Source organism: Melopsittacus undulatus, chromosome Z (genome assembly GCF_012275295.1).
Source record: "Melopsittacus undulatus isolate bMelUnd1 chromosome Z, bMelUnd1.mat.Z, whole genome shotgun sequence".
Taxonomy (NCBI): domain Eukaryota; kingdom Metazoa; phylum Chordata; class Aves; order Psittaciformes; family Psittaculidae; genus Melopsittacus; species Melopsittacus undulatus.
Window position 1 is genome coordinate 88,540,635 of NC_047557.1, and position 16,787 is coordinate 88,557,421.

General features: G+C 43.8%; 1 protein-coding gene across 2 annotated transcripts in view; it reads left to right on the forward strand.

Moving 5' to 3' along the window:
* The window catches only part of ZNF423 (zinc finger protein 423), a 238,848-nt gene that overhangs the window by 75,894 nt on the left and 146,167 nt on the right, over positions 1-16,787 (forward strand). Inside the window, exon 4 of one of the 2 annotated variants that reach the window (XM_031051938.2) lies at positions 409-489. The exons of the other annotated variant lie outside the window; for it this stretch is intronic. Within the exon in view, the coding sequence (XP_030907798.1) occupies positions 409-489 (81 nt within the window). The remainder of the gene's footprint in view (positions 1-408; positions 490-16,787) is intronic. 2 annotated transcript variants of the gene reach the window in all.

Consider the following 16,787-nt stretch of genomic DNA (forward strand, 5'->3'; position numbering starts at 1 on the left):
TGCACATGGATTAACAAATTACTGTGTCCTCCAGCCAGCACCAGAGGCTGCACACATCCAGCAGCTATTCTGTGATACATCACTGTCTGATGGCTGGTGTGGAGTTGTTTGTTTTCTGATGAAAAGTGGCTAAAAAGTCACAAGATTTGCCATTTTGCTTATGTGTTTTAATACACCTGCATTAGTCTGGGTTTAGTGCCAGGATTTTGTTGTGTTATTTTTGCTTCCTCCACCCCTTTTATCCTGTGGGTCAGAATAGCTTCATGTAAGCTTTTTTTCTGCAGTTTCTCAAGTGAATGTAGAGTGTTTTAAAGCAAATTAGTGCATCAATGAAGTGGACAGAAGTAGGTTTCAGTGGGGTCTCTGAGCATTTCATGAGGTCCTCTTCTGTTGTTGATAACTTTACAGGTTGTCTGTTTCAAACAGCAGCAGAGCTATATATGGATATTGCCAGCTTGGAAGCAGCTGATTTTTCTAAACTACTGTACGGTAGGAACTAGTTTATAATTAAAGTCTTGCAGTTGCTCCTTTTAAATGCCCTGTAACCTGTACACTAGGCTTGCGTTTGAAATGAGGTACTGTAACATGTTTCATGCTAGTGTATAATTTTGCATTTTCTTGTATTTCACCTGCTACAAGAATCACAATTGCTGGGCAACCGTATATCCAGAAAACCATATACAGCAGCTTGTCCACAAGCAATGAGGTCTCATGGATGTTTTTGTCAGGTGGCTCTTTCCACTGACAAAGAGAGACTTCTGACACATATTTCCAAAATTAGCCCTACCCAAATTGTAATCTCTGGTTGCACCTGATTGGCAAGTCAGAGACTTCCTGTCTTTTTGCTGCTGCTGTTGTTGCATCTTTAAATTAACGAATTAATGATTGTCTTCCACAAAAGAAACTGAAATACAGTTGTGAAAAAGCAGTGTGGAAACTTAATTATACACCTAGTTTATACAGCTGTGTCTCTAATGACCTACTGGCCCTAATTACTGTGTTGTGGCTCAGTCTGAGTGCTCTTGCCCTTGCCAGAATTCTGCTCTTTTCTCTTAACCTGACTAGTGTTTCAAGCTAAAAAAAAAAATGTTTCCTTTTTTTGTTATTTTCTACATTGTTGTGCTGAAATGCAGTTTTCCTTCTTTCCAGAGGTCGTAGCAGTGTTTTAAAATTGGCACCAGAAAAGCTTAGTAATACCACAAACTGTAAAAACATGGATTTTTCCCTGGAGTCCTCTGTTCTCGCTGTCTAGATCTGAAAATGGGCACTGGGGCAGTGTTTTTATTGTCAATCACTTGGAGGGCTCCGAGCACAGGCTCCTGTCCTTAGTTTGTCCCAGGTGTCCCCTCCACAGGTGCTCCGCAGCAGGGCTCCCCAGGGCTTAAGCAGGGACTTCACACATCTTCTTATAGTCAGTATTGGTGCCCATTGATGCTGAGAGCCCCCAAACCCCAGCCTATTGCAGGGGTACTCTTGGCTGGGTGGTCTGGGGTCTGGTCCCGTGACTGCTGTCACCTCACAGGTGATGTTTGAGTTTACCTGGAGGTTCCCAGCCAGTCTATGAGGAGGCTCTTTCCACATACACAACTAGTGTGCTGATTACGGTGCTGCACTGCCTGGCTTTCTGTGCAGGTGAAATATCTATTTTTCATGTAGAATATAAAGCATATTCTTCTATCTGAATTTGAATCTGAAGTCAAACAGAAGCAGCTGCAAATTGAATGACAAACCAGGCATGCAGTAACCTTGCTGGTGCAGTGGTTCTACAGTGTATCTTCTGAGCTGCAAGCACTGGCTTTGCACCCACACTGGGTGTTTGGCATGAGGGGGGGCTGCCTGCAAAGATGCTTTTAGTGGAGTGCTTAATGTATTGCTTCTGTTTGTGAAAGCTGTGCAAAGTGTTATGCTCCCTAACAGCGTTGCTTATCCCACAGATCGGAGGGTCATCCAGCAGGCGAAGGTAGGTGAGACCCGCGGGCTGCCTGGGACACGCAGCCCTGCGCTTGGCCCTTCTGCATGGGCAGGCCATAGTGGAGCTGAGCTGCAGCAGCTTCTCCTCAGGCTGTCTCTTGGGTTTTGCAGGTGTGCTGGTGCCCGTAAGGATTTGCGATGCAGGGGATGTGAATCCAAGCTGATGCTCGCTCATCATAAACATCTGGCTCGGGATTTGCTTTGCGGCCTCCCAGCGGGTCTCCCGCAGTGGGGGCACAGTGCTGGGCCCATGCACATCCCCAGCGGCACAGGGAGCTGGGCAGTGTGTGTGCCGATAAGAGCTTGCCAGCACGCCAGGCGCCACCCCCTGCAATCACCACAGCCACCTTTGTGCCGGGTCCCTCTGGGGACAGTGGCAGGGGAGCAGCACCAGGCACTGTGTGTGCAGATAGGAGCACTGCCAGCACGGCTGCAGGCCGCTCGGTTGCATGTAACCAAAACCCCTGGCAGGAGGGGAGGTAATGAGCTATCCCTACCCCTTCCTCTGCCTCCATGTAGCCAGCAGCCATCACGGATGGCCTGGCTATGCATCCTGAGGCTGCACAAACATTTCTTAGCAGTGATGATGTCTTTCCTCAAGCAGCATATGTTTTTCACACAGGAAGAACATTTTCCCTGTCATTTTTAAGCATATGGCCCAGTGAGGAGCTGAGGATGACAAGTTAGTGTGCTTGCAAGGGACTATTTCATTCTTGCTACTTTAATTGAGCTCTTTTATCTACTTTTATCTAGTTCAAAAAAGTAGTCTGCAAAGTAAGCACAGGTATACATGAAAATGGATAGAAGAGAAAGTGGGTACATATTTCAAATGAGGCCTCCTGAAGAAAGTACATGTCCTTTTGAAGTCTTGAGCAGTTTGGCACTTGGCTGTCTGAAAAAGCCACTCTTACCTCCTGATATTTTGCTGCATCAGATGTGGGGATGTGAACAAAGAGTGAAGCATCCCAAATGCTGAGAAGCAAGAGCTAGTGGCTTGGTGCCGCTGTGAGAGCTCCTGCATGCAGCAGGACCTGCACTTGGGAACGACTCTGTTCCACTCGCCTCTGTACACTCTTGGCCTCACACAGCCTTCCTGGGGCACGGGGGGTGCCTGAGCTCCACCTTCCCTTCTCTTCTCCCCTTCTCCCCCTGCTTTGAACTTCAATTTGCAAAGGTTAATCCATTTCCATGTTACAGCAGAGGGAGTACTGCTCATAGGGCAGGTCTGTTTGTCAGTGTTGTAGCAATCTAAGTAAATAATAAATGTCCTCCAAAAAAGAAGAACAAGAGGTTGTAATGGAAAGGCTCCTTCTGGGGCTGGAGCCTGTTGAGTGCTGGAAGGGCAGCTATGCCCTCAGGAAGGAGGTTCACTGCTGCCCTGAGCAGGTCCCAGCAACTGGGGGATGTAGACAAAACCCAATATGTGAAACTCAATTCAGAAATGCAGTGAGGATAGCCTGGAGACTACAACAGATGCGTCTTGTTATAAAAAGGCCTTTAATAATGCCTTAGAGAGCTTGGTGGATGATGTGCTGGGGTTGTCCTGCCTCAGACAGACAAGACCATAGATTGTTCATGGCTAGGGCACTGCTGAAGGACACACATTCGCCATATCAGCCTTGGCTTATTCAGAGCCATCAGGATCTTCAGACTGCAGACATGAGCAGTGAATAGGAGGTGCATTGAAAGCCAGTTTTTTTTTCCTGGTTTGTTCCCCTATCCCTTAGCCAACCATTGTTAAGTAGTCTTTATATAGAAGGATGGCCGTACGGAGCCAGAGCCAGCCTGATGGTCCCATAGTACTGTTTCTTGGTGCTATGCGTTTCTAAACTTATCTGAGCACTCGTCAGGTAATTGTCTTCCATGAATTTCCATTTTGAAGTTTCTTGTTGAAGAAAGTATGCAGTTAGTATTTCCTGTGCTGGGGACTCAGTTAATTATGCACTGGGGAAAAGAATCCCCTTTTACTCACTTCAGCTTTGTCACCTGCTTTCATCTGATACCCTCTAGTTCTTCTGCTGGAGGAGACAGAGGTGGCACCTTGTCTACCTTCTCCACCTGCTCATGCCTGAGCAGACTCCTTTTGCTGCCACCTCTGCTGTCTCCAAATCCATATTTGCAGTCCTCTTACTGACACCTCCTGTATCTTGATCCAGACTAAGAGACTGGAACACACGGTAAAGCATGGAGGATGGGACAGTGAGTGGGTAAGGTGTCTCTTTCATCACTAGTGGTAGATGTGGTCACTTCTGCATGTCCTTCCTGGTGTGGAGGAGAGGAATAGTAGTTGTCCTGGTGTGAAGACCTGGCAAACAGAAAGATGGAGTCTAATCATGTAGGAGAAAAACAATTAAGACTTCAATGTTTACTAAGAAAAAAGCAACCAGCAGTGCATTTCCAGCATTCATCACAATATAATTTTGATGTTGGAAGTAGCAGGATTTTAAAAGTCTTTTTAATGTTGATTTCTTTGAGTTTCTAGAATATACATAGGTTTTAAAAAAATTAAATAAAAAATAAAGGAATTGTGTATGCAAACATTGTCAAGTTAAAAACAAGCTCTAGAAAAAATCCCCACAGAAGTTCTGTAGTGCATATTTGAATGCTTTTGTTGTAGCCTCATTAAACTTGGCTTGTCTGCAGATACAGCTGGCATGTTATTAACTGTGCTCCAGGCTTGGGGAAGCCAGAAAGCAGCCTCCACCCCCTGGTGCCGGCTGGCTTTAGGGAAATGTGCCAGCATGGGTTGGTCCTCTTCAGCTGGCTGGCTTTGGGAGTGCTCACTGGAGCATCTCTGCATGGCCTCTAGGTCCAGGAGCCCGGGGCTCAGCCTTCCTTGAGTGCTGGCCTGAGGGAGGACTGTGTGGTGTGCTCCATCCCAGACGCAGCCAGCACAGCAGTCCTGGTGAGCAGGATGGATCCAACAAGGTATGTGGCCTCCCATGGACAACTTTAAGCGGGTGCCTGCGTTCTCCATAGGGGTCTCGGCTTTCTTTACTGTGGGCTGGCAAGAAGCAAATTAGTGATTGTCTGCCAAGTAGTTTTCTGTTCTGAGCAAACTCAATATTGGACTGAATCAGTCAGATAAACTGAATAAGAGAAATATTTTCCCTGCACCTGCTGGAGAGGCTGTTGCTCTCCAAGTTGGGTTTGCATATCAGAAGACCTCCACCAGAAGTCTAAGCAGCCTTCGACCTTCTTCAGATCTTTGGCAACATGTATGTACCTTTCAAATGCTGTTCCATTTAAGTGATTTTACTAGGTGTTTTTAATAGTAAGATGATTTTAAAAATAGATTCCATAATTTCATATTCAATTCAAAGTTGTTGAAAATATATTCAGTAGAAATTTGAGTTAATGTCTATTAATTGTAGGTAATGTTATTCAAACTTCTTGCTTATTACAAACAGCTTTCATTGTCTTAACTAACAAAAAAAATTGATTTGGGTTTTTCAAGGCACTTAGTCTGTTCATGTTAAATACTTCCTAGGACATTTGAGCACTTTGTAGTCTTTATTTAGCTTAGCAGCTTCCTTTAGACACAGGGAATTCTTATTTTTATCATCATAAGATTAAGAAGTCACTCTACTTTGGTTTAAGTTAGACTGTTAAGTTTGGACTGGCTTTGACTTCCATCTCCTACCTTATGCTGTTACAAGGTTGGTGTTGTCCTTGGGAGCTGACACTGCTGACAAGTAAAAGGATTTAATTTTTAGTCTGCGCAGCTGCCAGATCTGGTGCCCTATGGAGCTGCACAAGCCTTATGTCAACATGAGGGTGCTGATAGGTAAAAAAAATTCAAGCCCTTCTCCCTTACCAGCCCAAGTTATTTTGGATGAAAATGACTGCAATTGTGGTTTCACCAGTCTGCGAAATGCCATCCCTGGCAGTGTTCAAGGCCAGGTTGGATGAAGCCTTGGCTGATATGGTTTAGTGTGAGGTGTCCCTGCCCATGGCAGGGGGTTGGAACTAGATGATCTTAAGGTCCTTTCCAACCCTAACTATTCTGTGATTCTATGATTCTATGCAAGACACTGGTGGAAGAGCCAAGGTCTTTATCCAGGTGCGTTTTGTTGCTTGTGAGACGTATAACTGTGGGGATGAGCTTCCTCTGGAAGGCATCTTTTTTTGGCATGTGAGTCCATCTCTTGTTTAGACTTCCTTGAAAATCTTTCTCAGCATAATAGTGAAACACTTTTTGGCTCCTCCTTTTGTTGCTACTCAATTACTGTTAGTCTTGTTGAGGAGGACATAAGGGAAGGCTGAAGAAGCCCATTGCTTTCCTCTTATCTAGGGAATCTGTTACATTAAACATTTGAATAGATTTTTGAACATAATTCCCAGTCATTTTCTCTACAGTGAACTCAGTTCACTCATGCAGACTTTGTACTTAATGATATCTCTTAAAATAAATGAGATTTGATACAATTTATATTAAATGTTCATTTTAGAGATCTACATATACTAATTATCCATTAGAACATTTGGAAAGACAAAAGTAGAATAAATTCCATTTACGACCTTGCGGTCTACAGAAATATAAATGTATACACCTGTATTTGTTTTCTCTGAGCAAAACTGAACGCTTTACTGGAATCCAAGAGTAGTCCAAGAAGATTTGAATTATATTGTTTGATCTGTATCAATAAAGCATAGCAGCAAACCAAGCCAAAACCAGCCAAAACCTCAACATGCCTTTAGGACGGTTTTTCGACATTTACAGTGTGACAGGACAAAGGGGAATGGCTTTAAGCTGATGTTAGATTAGATGCTAGAAAAAAAAAACTTCCCTGTGAGGGTGCTGAGGCGCTGGCACAGGTTGCCCAGAGAAGCTGTGGCTGCCCCATCCCTGGCAGTGTTCAAGGCTAGGTTGGACGGGGCTTGGAGCAACCTGGTCTAGAGTCCCTGCCCATGGTGGGGGGTTGGAACTAGATGAGTTTTAAGGTTCCCTCCAAGCCAAACCAGTCTGCGATTCTATGATACTCAGCTTGTGGTCTGTCTGCATTGTATGAGATTTTGTGAGTTCTTCTAGTTGTCTCCTCGGGGTGACTACTCTCTTCCCTACTCTCTCCCTGTTGCCTGTGCTGCTGTCCCTGTGCAGTCTCTCCTCAAAGGCTGTTTCCTTGCTTGTTTCAGAACTGCCACGAGTCACATCTCACTCACAGTAGTCTTCTCACTGACACTGTGCTGGCATTTGCCTTTTCCTAGCCCTGTGTGCAACTGAGTCACTTCCCAGTTTATACATTTATGCTACACGTTACTGCATTACTGTTTTCTCCTTTACTCTCAGCTGCAGTTGCTCTTTTGCCTGTTGTCTCAGAGCTGGATCTTCCTTGGCGCTCCGTGCACGTGCAGAACCTTTCTTGCAGCATCCCATGGGGACCAGCATTTGCAGATCTCCTTGAGGGGCTGTAAGAAATCTGACTGCTCCATGCTCCATGTTTTGTAGGCAGCCTTAGCTAGTTTCAGATGAGCTAAAGATGTGTGCTAGTCTGTCATGGTTTAAACCCAAATCACACAGCTCATTGACTCACTCTCCCCCCCTTGCTCCTCCAACTCCCGGAGAGTTGGGGAGGAGAATCAAAAGAATGTAGCTCCCACGGGTTGAGATAAGAACAGTTTAATAACTAAGGTATAACACAAATCACTACTGCTACTACTAATAATAATGATAAAGGAAATAACAAGTGAAGAGAATACGACACCTCACCAGCCGCCAACTCATAACTCACCCCACCCTGCCCGACTGAGCACTGACCGATACCTCTTCCAACCCCCCAGGGCTCCAGCCCTTCCGGGTAACGCTCCGTTACATCCTGGGCATGACGTGCTATGGTATGGAATACCTCTTTGGCTAGCCTGGGTCAGGTGTCCTGTCTCTCCTTCCTCCTGGCCTCCCCTCCTCCCTGGCAGAGCAGGAAACTCAGAAAGTCTTTGGACAAACCAAACATTTGAGCAGTAACTCAAAACATACGTGTTATCAGCACTGTTCCCAGCCTGAAAGTCAAAACACAGCAGTGCACCTGCTACCAAAAAGGAGAAAAAATGACTGCTACTGCTGAACCCAGGACATTGTCAAAACTTTGATCACAAACCCTAGCAAATGATTTGCATTCAGTCCACATCTAGATCCAACCTGGATGGCTGCTTCACCTCACCTTACAGCCTTTCTCTACTCCTTCCACTCTTAGAGACACTTGCCATTGTTTGTTTTACAAGAGCTGTTTGACGTAGGAATTGTATACCATTAGGTGTTTTAATGGTATTCAGTCTAACTGGGTGTAATTTTGACCAGAGCTGTGGTACATATAAATAAAGCAGATAGTATTCCTTGCTTTTTATGCAGGATAAACTGTCATCTTCAGGAGGCTGTCAAATGCTGTTGTACAAATGAGACAAAGTTAACCCCAAATAGAAAGTAAAGAAAACAAAAAGGAGTAGGACTTTCTTGCCTCAAAGCTTAAATGACAGAATATTGAGTTTTCTGGCTGCCAGTTTAAAATCTGGAAATGCAAACATCAGGAGGGAAGATGCTCTTTCTCTTGGGGGGGTGGGGATAACTAGGTACGCTGATACATATCTACAGTGTACAAAACACTTCATTTTATGTTAATTAGCTCAGTTTTGAAGACCTGACTAGCTAAAATTGCCTGTACTAAAACTGACATCATTACTTTGTGGGGAGCATCAGTCTCTAATTAAAAGAGAAATGAAGAGAGGCAGTCCTTACAGGGAGTGACTTTGTGAGTGGTGCTGGAGTTGGGAAAAGTGCAGTCTGAGTTAGCAAAACTGTCGGCTTTTCCAGAGCCTGCCACAGTAACTGGCCGTGCATGTCCAGATCACCAAGTGACAGGCAGAAAGCTCAGCTCTCGGAGAGCTTGGCCACTCCAAGCATGGGAAGGAAAAAGGAGGAGGGAAGGAGGATAGGGAGAAAAAACCATTTGTGAACTTGCCCCCTTTGAGATAGCAAATGCTCCTCTGCCCGTGCCCAGGATCATTGCTGAACAGCCGGCAGCTGCATCTCTGTCTTCTTTTGCTGTCAGCAAATGTCACTGCCGAAACCTCAGTAGTTTCAAGGAGCCACTATTTGTACATAGGGAATAGGGGAAAGTCATGTATAGAAGTCTTGTGGTGTGTGGGTTACTCTGGGTTTTACTCTGAGGAAGATATCTCTACAAATGTTTTACATTAGGCTGTCCTTGATAATTCTGGTGGTTATGGACCCAACCAAAATTTCAGGAAAAAATAAGTTGTTCTGTTAAAGCAGACATAAAAAAAAATAAAAATTAAGGGCTTAACTTTTGTCCTGAGGGTGATAAAACAGCACCACACAGCTGAAAATCAATCTGACCTTCACCCACGTGATGCTGCTGTCTCAGTCTGTCTTTCATTTCCTTTGGTTGAGTGAAGGCCATGGCATTCAGTAGGGAGAAAAGCCAGAGGGAGGTGGGGAGAATCCTGTTTTCTCTGGAAAGGCTTTGGTGCTTGCATAAGTTGACTCCATAAAGAGTTGCTGTAAAACTTTGAATTATTTCATTACATTAAAAAAAAAAAAAGAAAAAAATCCACGTCTTAATAGCCAGCAAAGAAGATATGTGATGAAAAAAAAAAAGAGAAGTGTTTCTGATATAAAACATTCTGTTTTAATTAAACCTAGAATCAGTTGGTATTTTGAAATGAAGGCTTCACGCAGCAACAGGAAACCTGCACATTCATTTAAAACCAGAAATCTGTACCCAAAGGGGGAAAAAAAGGCCAATTATTTTTTCCAGATATATTTTAGCATTCTCTGTTGCAGGCTTTGCACAAACAAAGAGAAGGTATCCAGGTACATGTATATTTACATATATGTCAATAAATCAACAGTTAAGGCTTGTGTATAAGCAGTACTATTGATTTTCAAAATGGAGGTACAATTTCAATAGGTGAACTACTTATTTTGCACAACATCCTGCAGCAAGTGATTCCCACCTTATTTTCCCAGAGACAGAATTAACTAAATGAATGGATAAAATTCTGCACAGAATTTAATTCAATTAAACAACAGCAGCAACAAAGGGGAAAACTATATCCATGAGCACATCTTGAAATTCTTTTTAACACCTTGAAAGCAATTAAAAGTGCAATTCATAGTTTTTCATCCAATCTCCTGATTTTTCTGTCCTCGCTGAATTTAAATGTCGCCTAGAACAAGAAAGTTGCCAAGTATTTCTTCTGGAAAACAGGAAGTTTTCCACACAGGCTTTATAAAGCTAAGATTGCAGTAAACTCTTCCTATCCTAAACTGCAGTTTTCCTGCTTCATCTCATCAAATGCAGATAATGGCCTTTCATGTCATAGTCATAAACTACTCCATTGCTTTATATTTTTGTGCTATCAATACCCTAGCTAGTGTGGCACAGAGAGAGTTAGGGGTATCTGCTGTTTTCTTTATCCAGTAAATGTTGCCCGTTTTAGGAAGGTCTATGAGAAATGTCAGCTTCTTGTTAAAAAGATAAAGACAGAGATTGGATTTAGCTGTAGAGATTAATCTCTGCTTCATAAAGGTTAAGTATAAAACAATTTGTTCATTAATCTATTTGGGATGATATAGATTAATTTGTGACAGTAGCGTTTTCTTTAAGTGTAGTTTGTGTGATGTGCCAACTGTCATGGATGCTATTTTACATGGTATTAGAAAAATCAAAAGCAGCAAATGTGCAAGATATTGGGACCTTTTCCTGGCAAGCTCTGCTACTCAGGTCTCCATGTGATATGCCAAAAAGTTATTTGCATAAATGTAGAATTTAAGAAGTTATCATTCTGATTAACGCCATTAACTGCTTAACTACTGTAGAAATTGGCTTCCAAAGTTGGCTTGATGGTAGCTATTGCTCTCTACGTCATTCCATTTGCTTGTCTCGCTGGGGATAATGGTATGAAAGGGAAAGCAAGAAGGTCAAGGATCTTTTTGTTTAGTCGCTTTGCACATTAGAAGTTCTATTATGTGTTTGTATTGCATGTGGTTTACAGCGTGTTGGCTACAATGCCTTTAAGATCCATTGATGATGAGTCTGTGAAGTTAAATGTGTCTTGTGGGTTATGGCTACCAAGCTATCACTTTGTGTAGCAGGCAGGGCCAATATTTAACAAACATTTTTCAGAATGAGGAATTTTGAAACTGAGTCAGATGGTCTTACAAAAAGGTTAACAGAAATGTTAATGCAGAAGATGACAGCAAGTGCTTGGTCTGTGCTGGTGGGAGTGTTTAGGGCTAAGCTCTGCTGTTTGTGGGGAAGTGGTGCACAGGTTGAGGTTTGTATGGCTTTTTCTGGGGGAGGGCTGTGCTATTGTTGTCAATGACACAGCTGCCACAAAGCTGAATTGGGTTCAAAACAGTGGTGTCCTCTCCAGCCATCCCTTACTCTTCTCCTGGCAAGCAGTAGGTGCAGCGAGCTGTGCTGGGCAGCACGGGCCCCACAGCTTTGCCCTACAGCGTCACCACACTGTGTCCCTGCTCTGTGTGTCCCCCAGAGTGAAGCTGCCTACCAGTCCCCCTGCTTTGGGCAGGGCAGTGGGCTCCACCTAGACAGCGGCTGCTTCTACCCGACGTTTGAGGGAATGCAAAGCCAGACTGCAGGATGCAGCCACATCCTAAGGGCTGGCACAGCTGCCTTGCTTGTGTTCACTCTTCAGCTAGTAGACTGACCTTTAAAAAAAGCAGTTTCAGCTGCTTTGAAACACTGACAATAGCTTTAATAGCTGTCATTTTGGTATTAAATAGCCACAGCTACGTTTTGATAATGTAAACTAGGAGTCATCAGCATGTTTAATTGGTTATTTCAGGCCGGGTACAAACTCAGGCAGATGTCACTGCCTCCTTGCCAGGCGTTAGCTCAACATACTCATTTTCTTTAAAAAATGAAAGCAGAGATTTTATTTTTTAAGGCAATTTGTGTTCTGACTGCATGACTACCTTCACACCTGTCAAGTAAATCCAGTGTGCTCACTCCCAAGGGCAATCTGACATCTGGGAAATTCTGCCTCAGCCCAGACTGATCCCCTTCGCAGCATCTTTGATATTTTGAATTGAAATGGAGTTACACCATCACACATCATCCTCTGCATTATTCTGTTCTGCTCCAGCATATCCCTGCTTGTATAACTTCAGGTTTAAATCCTGCTCTCAGGCTCTTTCAGGAGTGTTGCAGTTATCTGCAAGCTGTCTTTCTTTTCACTGCAGGACTGGTAAGCTCAAAAACATCTGCAGGCAGGGTCAGTCCAGCTTGCTAGTCTTCAGAGGATATTTACAGAGTTTCATAAGGCTTGGACCCATACCCACACCCATCGTAGATGCAGTGTCTACAGATTTATTCCCGAGAGCCTCTTACAAGCTTTGTTTGTATTACTATCTAGAGCTATCCCACTGCAGAAATCCTCAGGAGATAGAAGTGGTCAAGAGTATTTAGAAACATCTGTTAAAAATTCAGACAAACACTGCACTGTCACTAGAAGCAGTTAGGATGTGGCGAACAAAATTTAGCATATAGTGCTACAGGAAAAAGGGATTTTTTTTCTTGTTCCTTTACTTTTACTTTAAAATCAATGGTTTGGTCAGTAAATATAGGAAAACACTTGGGGCGGAGAGCTGCTTTTACCAACCTCACAAGCTCACTCAAGAGCCAAGGCTTGTGGTTTTATGGGAGCACTGCTTCTATAGCGCTCACCTTTGATTCAACACACACTTTCTACTTCTTTCAAGAAACCCCGTGTTAATTGTGCAGACCTAGAAAGGGGCAACATTAGGAGATAAAGCAGTTTCACTGTGACTTTTTGTCCTGGGTTTTCTACTGCTTGCCAGACTTAGGCAGAAGTTGTAGCAAGGAATCTAATGGATGAACTCTCCAACTGGTTGCTGTTTTGTCTGTGGCTACATACTGCATTCTGCGAGTACTTGAGAAGCATTGGCATTTGTCCCTGATGATGTGTCATGAAGTTACAGGCAACTTGGCTGAAAAAAAAAAACAAGTTTTCTTAGGCATGAGGTCGGACTGCTACAATATTATGTTTCTTAATTGTGTAGTCCAGCTCAGACCCTCACCCGACCCCATTCCCCATAGAGGCCTCTCATCTCCCTTTCCCATCCTCTCCCTGCAGCAGGACAAGAAGCAGTGTAAGCTGTGCTGATCGGCCGGTGCACACATGTGCTCATTGCCTAGGATAGACCCAAGAGCAGGGATAAGAGCTGACTCTGCTCTTAGCCTTTCTCTCAGCAGAAACGTGAACTGGGGTCTCTGTCCTACCCAATCAAAGGTAACTTCACCAATCTTACAGAAACTCAATTTCTGTAAAGAGAAACTCAATTTCTCTTGGAGCTCTCTATTCCCAGTCTGGTGTGATTCAAAAGTTAATAGGAAGGGACAAACAGTTAAGACATATGACAGGCAATATGCTCACATAAACCTTGTTTTCTTACGATGCCAGTGTGAAAAAAAATGAACACAAAGCTCCTGAGAATAAATGAGTCACTTCAGATTGAGACTTGATGGACAATGTTGGCTTTGTTATCACTCTGCAGGTAGCAAGGGGATGGGGCTAGGGGGAATTTCCAGAAATGTAAGAGAGTCGTTACTAGAAGGGTAAAGCTTCCTCTGCCATGCATCCCCCATAGTGGACCCCACATTACCCTGGTCCCTCCTCCTTTTAGGAGCCTTTTGAGGAAAAGTCTCCTGTGACAGGAACATCTCTCAGGTCTTTTAATCTGTGAGCTGCCAGGTGAAAGAATGGGGCTAGAGAACAAAAGACGTTCACATACAGCAGACAAGCTTTTGTAGGATCTGCCACGTCAGCTGTCTCTTATAAGGTTTGCTGTATTTTCTGTTGATGGTGCTCTTCCCCCGAGGATTTCCACACACCTGGGAACACCTGCCATAACCTACACTGATATTTTCCTCAATGCCTTTCATTTCTGCATACAGATGGAGCTGGGATATCACACACTGTCCTTGCCCTTATTCTGTTCTGCTCTTTGGCAGTCCCAGCTTTCTTGGCTGGGAGCTTGCATCCCACCTCCCTCTCAACCTTTTTCAGAAGGTGCTTTGCAATTATTTATAAGCTGCCATGTCCTCGCATTTTCAGTGTAGTCTGTGGAAGAGGAAAGCTAAGTGTATGCTCTCTGGTTTTACAAGGAACAGGCAACTTTAAGCAAACGTTGCTGTCCTGTGCTAGCAAGATACTTGTATTTTTTTAGGAGGCAGGGAACTCTCCCTTTACCATCAATGGTCTTCTGTGTGGGAAAAGTCCTGGTGGTCTGTAACCATCTCCTGCCTATGATGTGTTTGGAGATCCTGGAGGAGCAGGCAGCCAACTCACTTGCATGCTTGTCAAAGAGGAGTTGGCTGTCCTGCTTATCCTGTATTCCTGCTTTCCATCCTCATGTGGGTTTTCTCTGTCCTTCCTCCTACCATGTGTCAGAATAAGAAGCACACTGTGACTTCCCTCCTTCTCTTTCCACTTGTGTTCTGGGGCTTGAAGTTTTCCAAAATACATCATGGTAAGAGGTAAAGCTGTAATGATCTGGGCCTTGTAGCTCCTCTTGAGGCATCTTTAGATTCTCTGCAAGAAATAAATGTCCATTCAAGCTGAAGAGCAGCATTTTCTCATTTTGCTGCTGCAAATAGGTGGGAGGAGTGACTCACTGTTCTCGAAGTAGTGAAGTGGACAGGCTTGTCAGCTGCCTAGTGCTACAAGTTGTATGATGCACTTACCTATTCATTCCGTCCTCTACCACATTGAAGCTTCGGTTGCCTACATGCATTGTATACATGTGAGAGAATTACAGGTCCTCTGGCTACTTTGTCTTCCAAAGCTAACTCAAAATAGGGTCTCTTCTAAAGAGAGGTGTATTCCCTCTCCAACGTTATGCACACAGAAATAAAATTTCTTTTGCTTCTGACCAACCTCAGTTAAAAAAATTATTATTGCAGCTGAATCTCACTTTGAGTTTTCCATTAAAACTGTTCAAAGAAAACTATAGGGTGGAGGACCTCACGGGAGCCAAAACTAACCTCAGTGTTCCTGCCAGTGAAGCTGTATTGCCCAATTTCACACAGCCGTGTTCTCTAGCACCTCCTTTGAACACGAGTGTGGTTCTGGAAGGTGTTTTGAAGCTCCCGCTTGAAACACTGTGAGCTAGTGCAGTGTTTTCTGGCACTGTGAGCTAGTAGAGCATTTTCTAAGCTCCTGTATTTGGTGACTGTTTGTGCTATACAGAGCAGTGAGTCATGGCTTGCTAAAGGAGAAAAAAGGATTTCTTAGAAAACCTTTCAGAAAAACTAAGGTTGTTTTTCAGCTGAAGTGCTGTTGGTAAAATTGATGTGGCAAGTCACCTCTGCACTGTTTCTAGGAATTACCAGATAGTTTAGCAGCTCATCTGAATCCTCCTTTTGTATGAGTTTTGCAGCCAGTGACTTCCTTCTTGTATAGCATATTTCTTTTATATTTTTCACTATCTGGATGGCTGGATATAGGGACTTGTTCCTTGCTATACTTCTAATTATATACTTGAATTACAAAAGTGCAAACCCCCTTACCTCCTGCTGAAATCTTGGGGAACTATGGGTATTCATCATCCCAAACAGTGAAGTAACTGTACTGCAGACTTCACTCTGAGTTGGTTCCTTTCTGTAGTTTACCAGCTCATTAATGTTTCAGTTGGCTGGCTCTGAATTCTTGACAGCAGTACATGCTAACAGAACTGGATGTCTCCCAGTCAGGTTGTCTGTGACGTTAGTGTTTGGAATACACCCGCAACACAGTTAGAGATGATCCTGCAGGGTGGGTATATGTGTCTGAGTGAGCAGGTAATGGGCACAGTGGGGATGCTGCCAAATACTCCTGAGCTCAGGCATGCCCCCATGTCACCACCTGGGATTCCTTGCAGTGGAGCTGACCAGTCTGCATTAGTGTCTTGGCTGCTGGAACTTCACTGCTATCACAAACTGAACTGCATCTGGTTTGGACATGGGCAAAGCTTATTGAAGACATCCTGACTGACACAGCGGGTCTGTCCCTTTGTGGGAAAGGAGCATGGGACAGGATTTTAACCCTGTGTCCCACGCTGGATCTTTGGTAACATCTAATGTGGCTGCTGCTGCACTGCTGACATTTTGGTCATTCCCAGTTCTTTTGCCATTTTGTCATAAAATAAAAGATAATTCCATAACAGCGAGGCAAAACACCCCAAGTTCTGAAATGCTTAAATTTCCCACTCTGCTTTAACCTGTCTCTGAGAAAGAAATGGCAGTTGAATGAGAAGGCAGTGAGAAGAGGTGCACTGCACTTTCTGATACGGTGTGCTGCTGATGCACAGACCTTGGGCTAATGAAGCAGAGGTCGGTGTGCAGGGTGGTGCCTCATGACAATGTGTAATACTGAGCTATTTCTAAGACAAAATACCTGGGTGATGGGGTGGTGGTTTGGCAATGTTGCCCAAGCTGCAGACTCCAGAAAGCTACTCCTGGAAGCAGTGGATGAGCCTGTGCACAAGCCTAGGAAAATCTCTTGTATTTAACAGACCTCCATTTACCTGTTTATGAAAAAAGCATGCAGGCATCAGGACCACCATGTGGAGAAACTTTACTCTTTGTAATGATTTTGACATCTTTGGATAGAAAACTGTATTTTACGATCAGTTATTCTTTATTTCACTGGTATGACTGTGTGCATAGTTGGATCTTCATTCTCAGCAGTAGATTTCCAAAACCTATTTTACTTTCTCTCCCTTTTTATTTGTTTGTTTACTGAAACTCAGATAATTTTCCTCTTTGGAAGTCTGA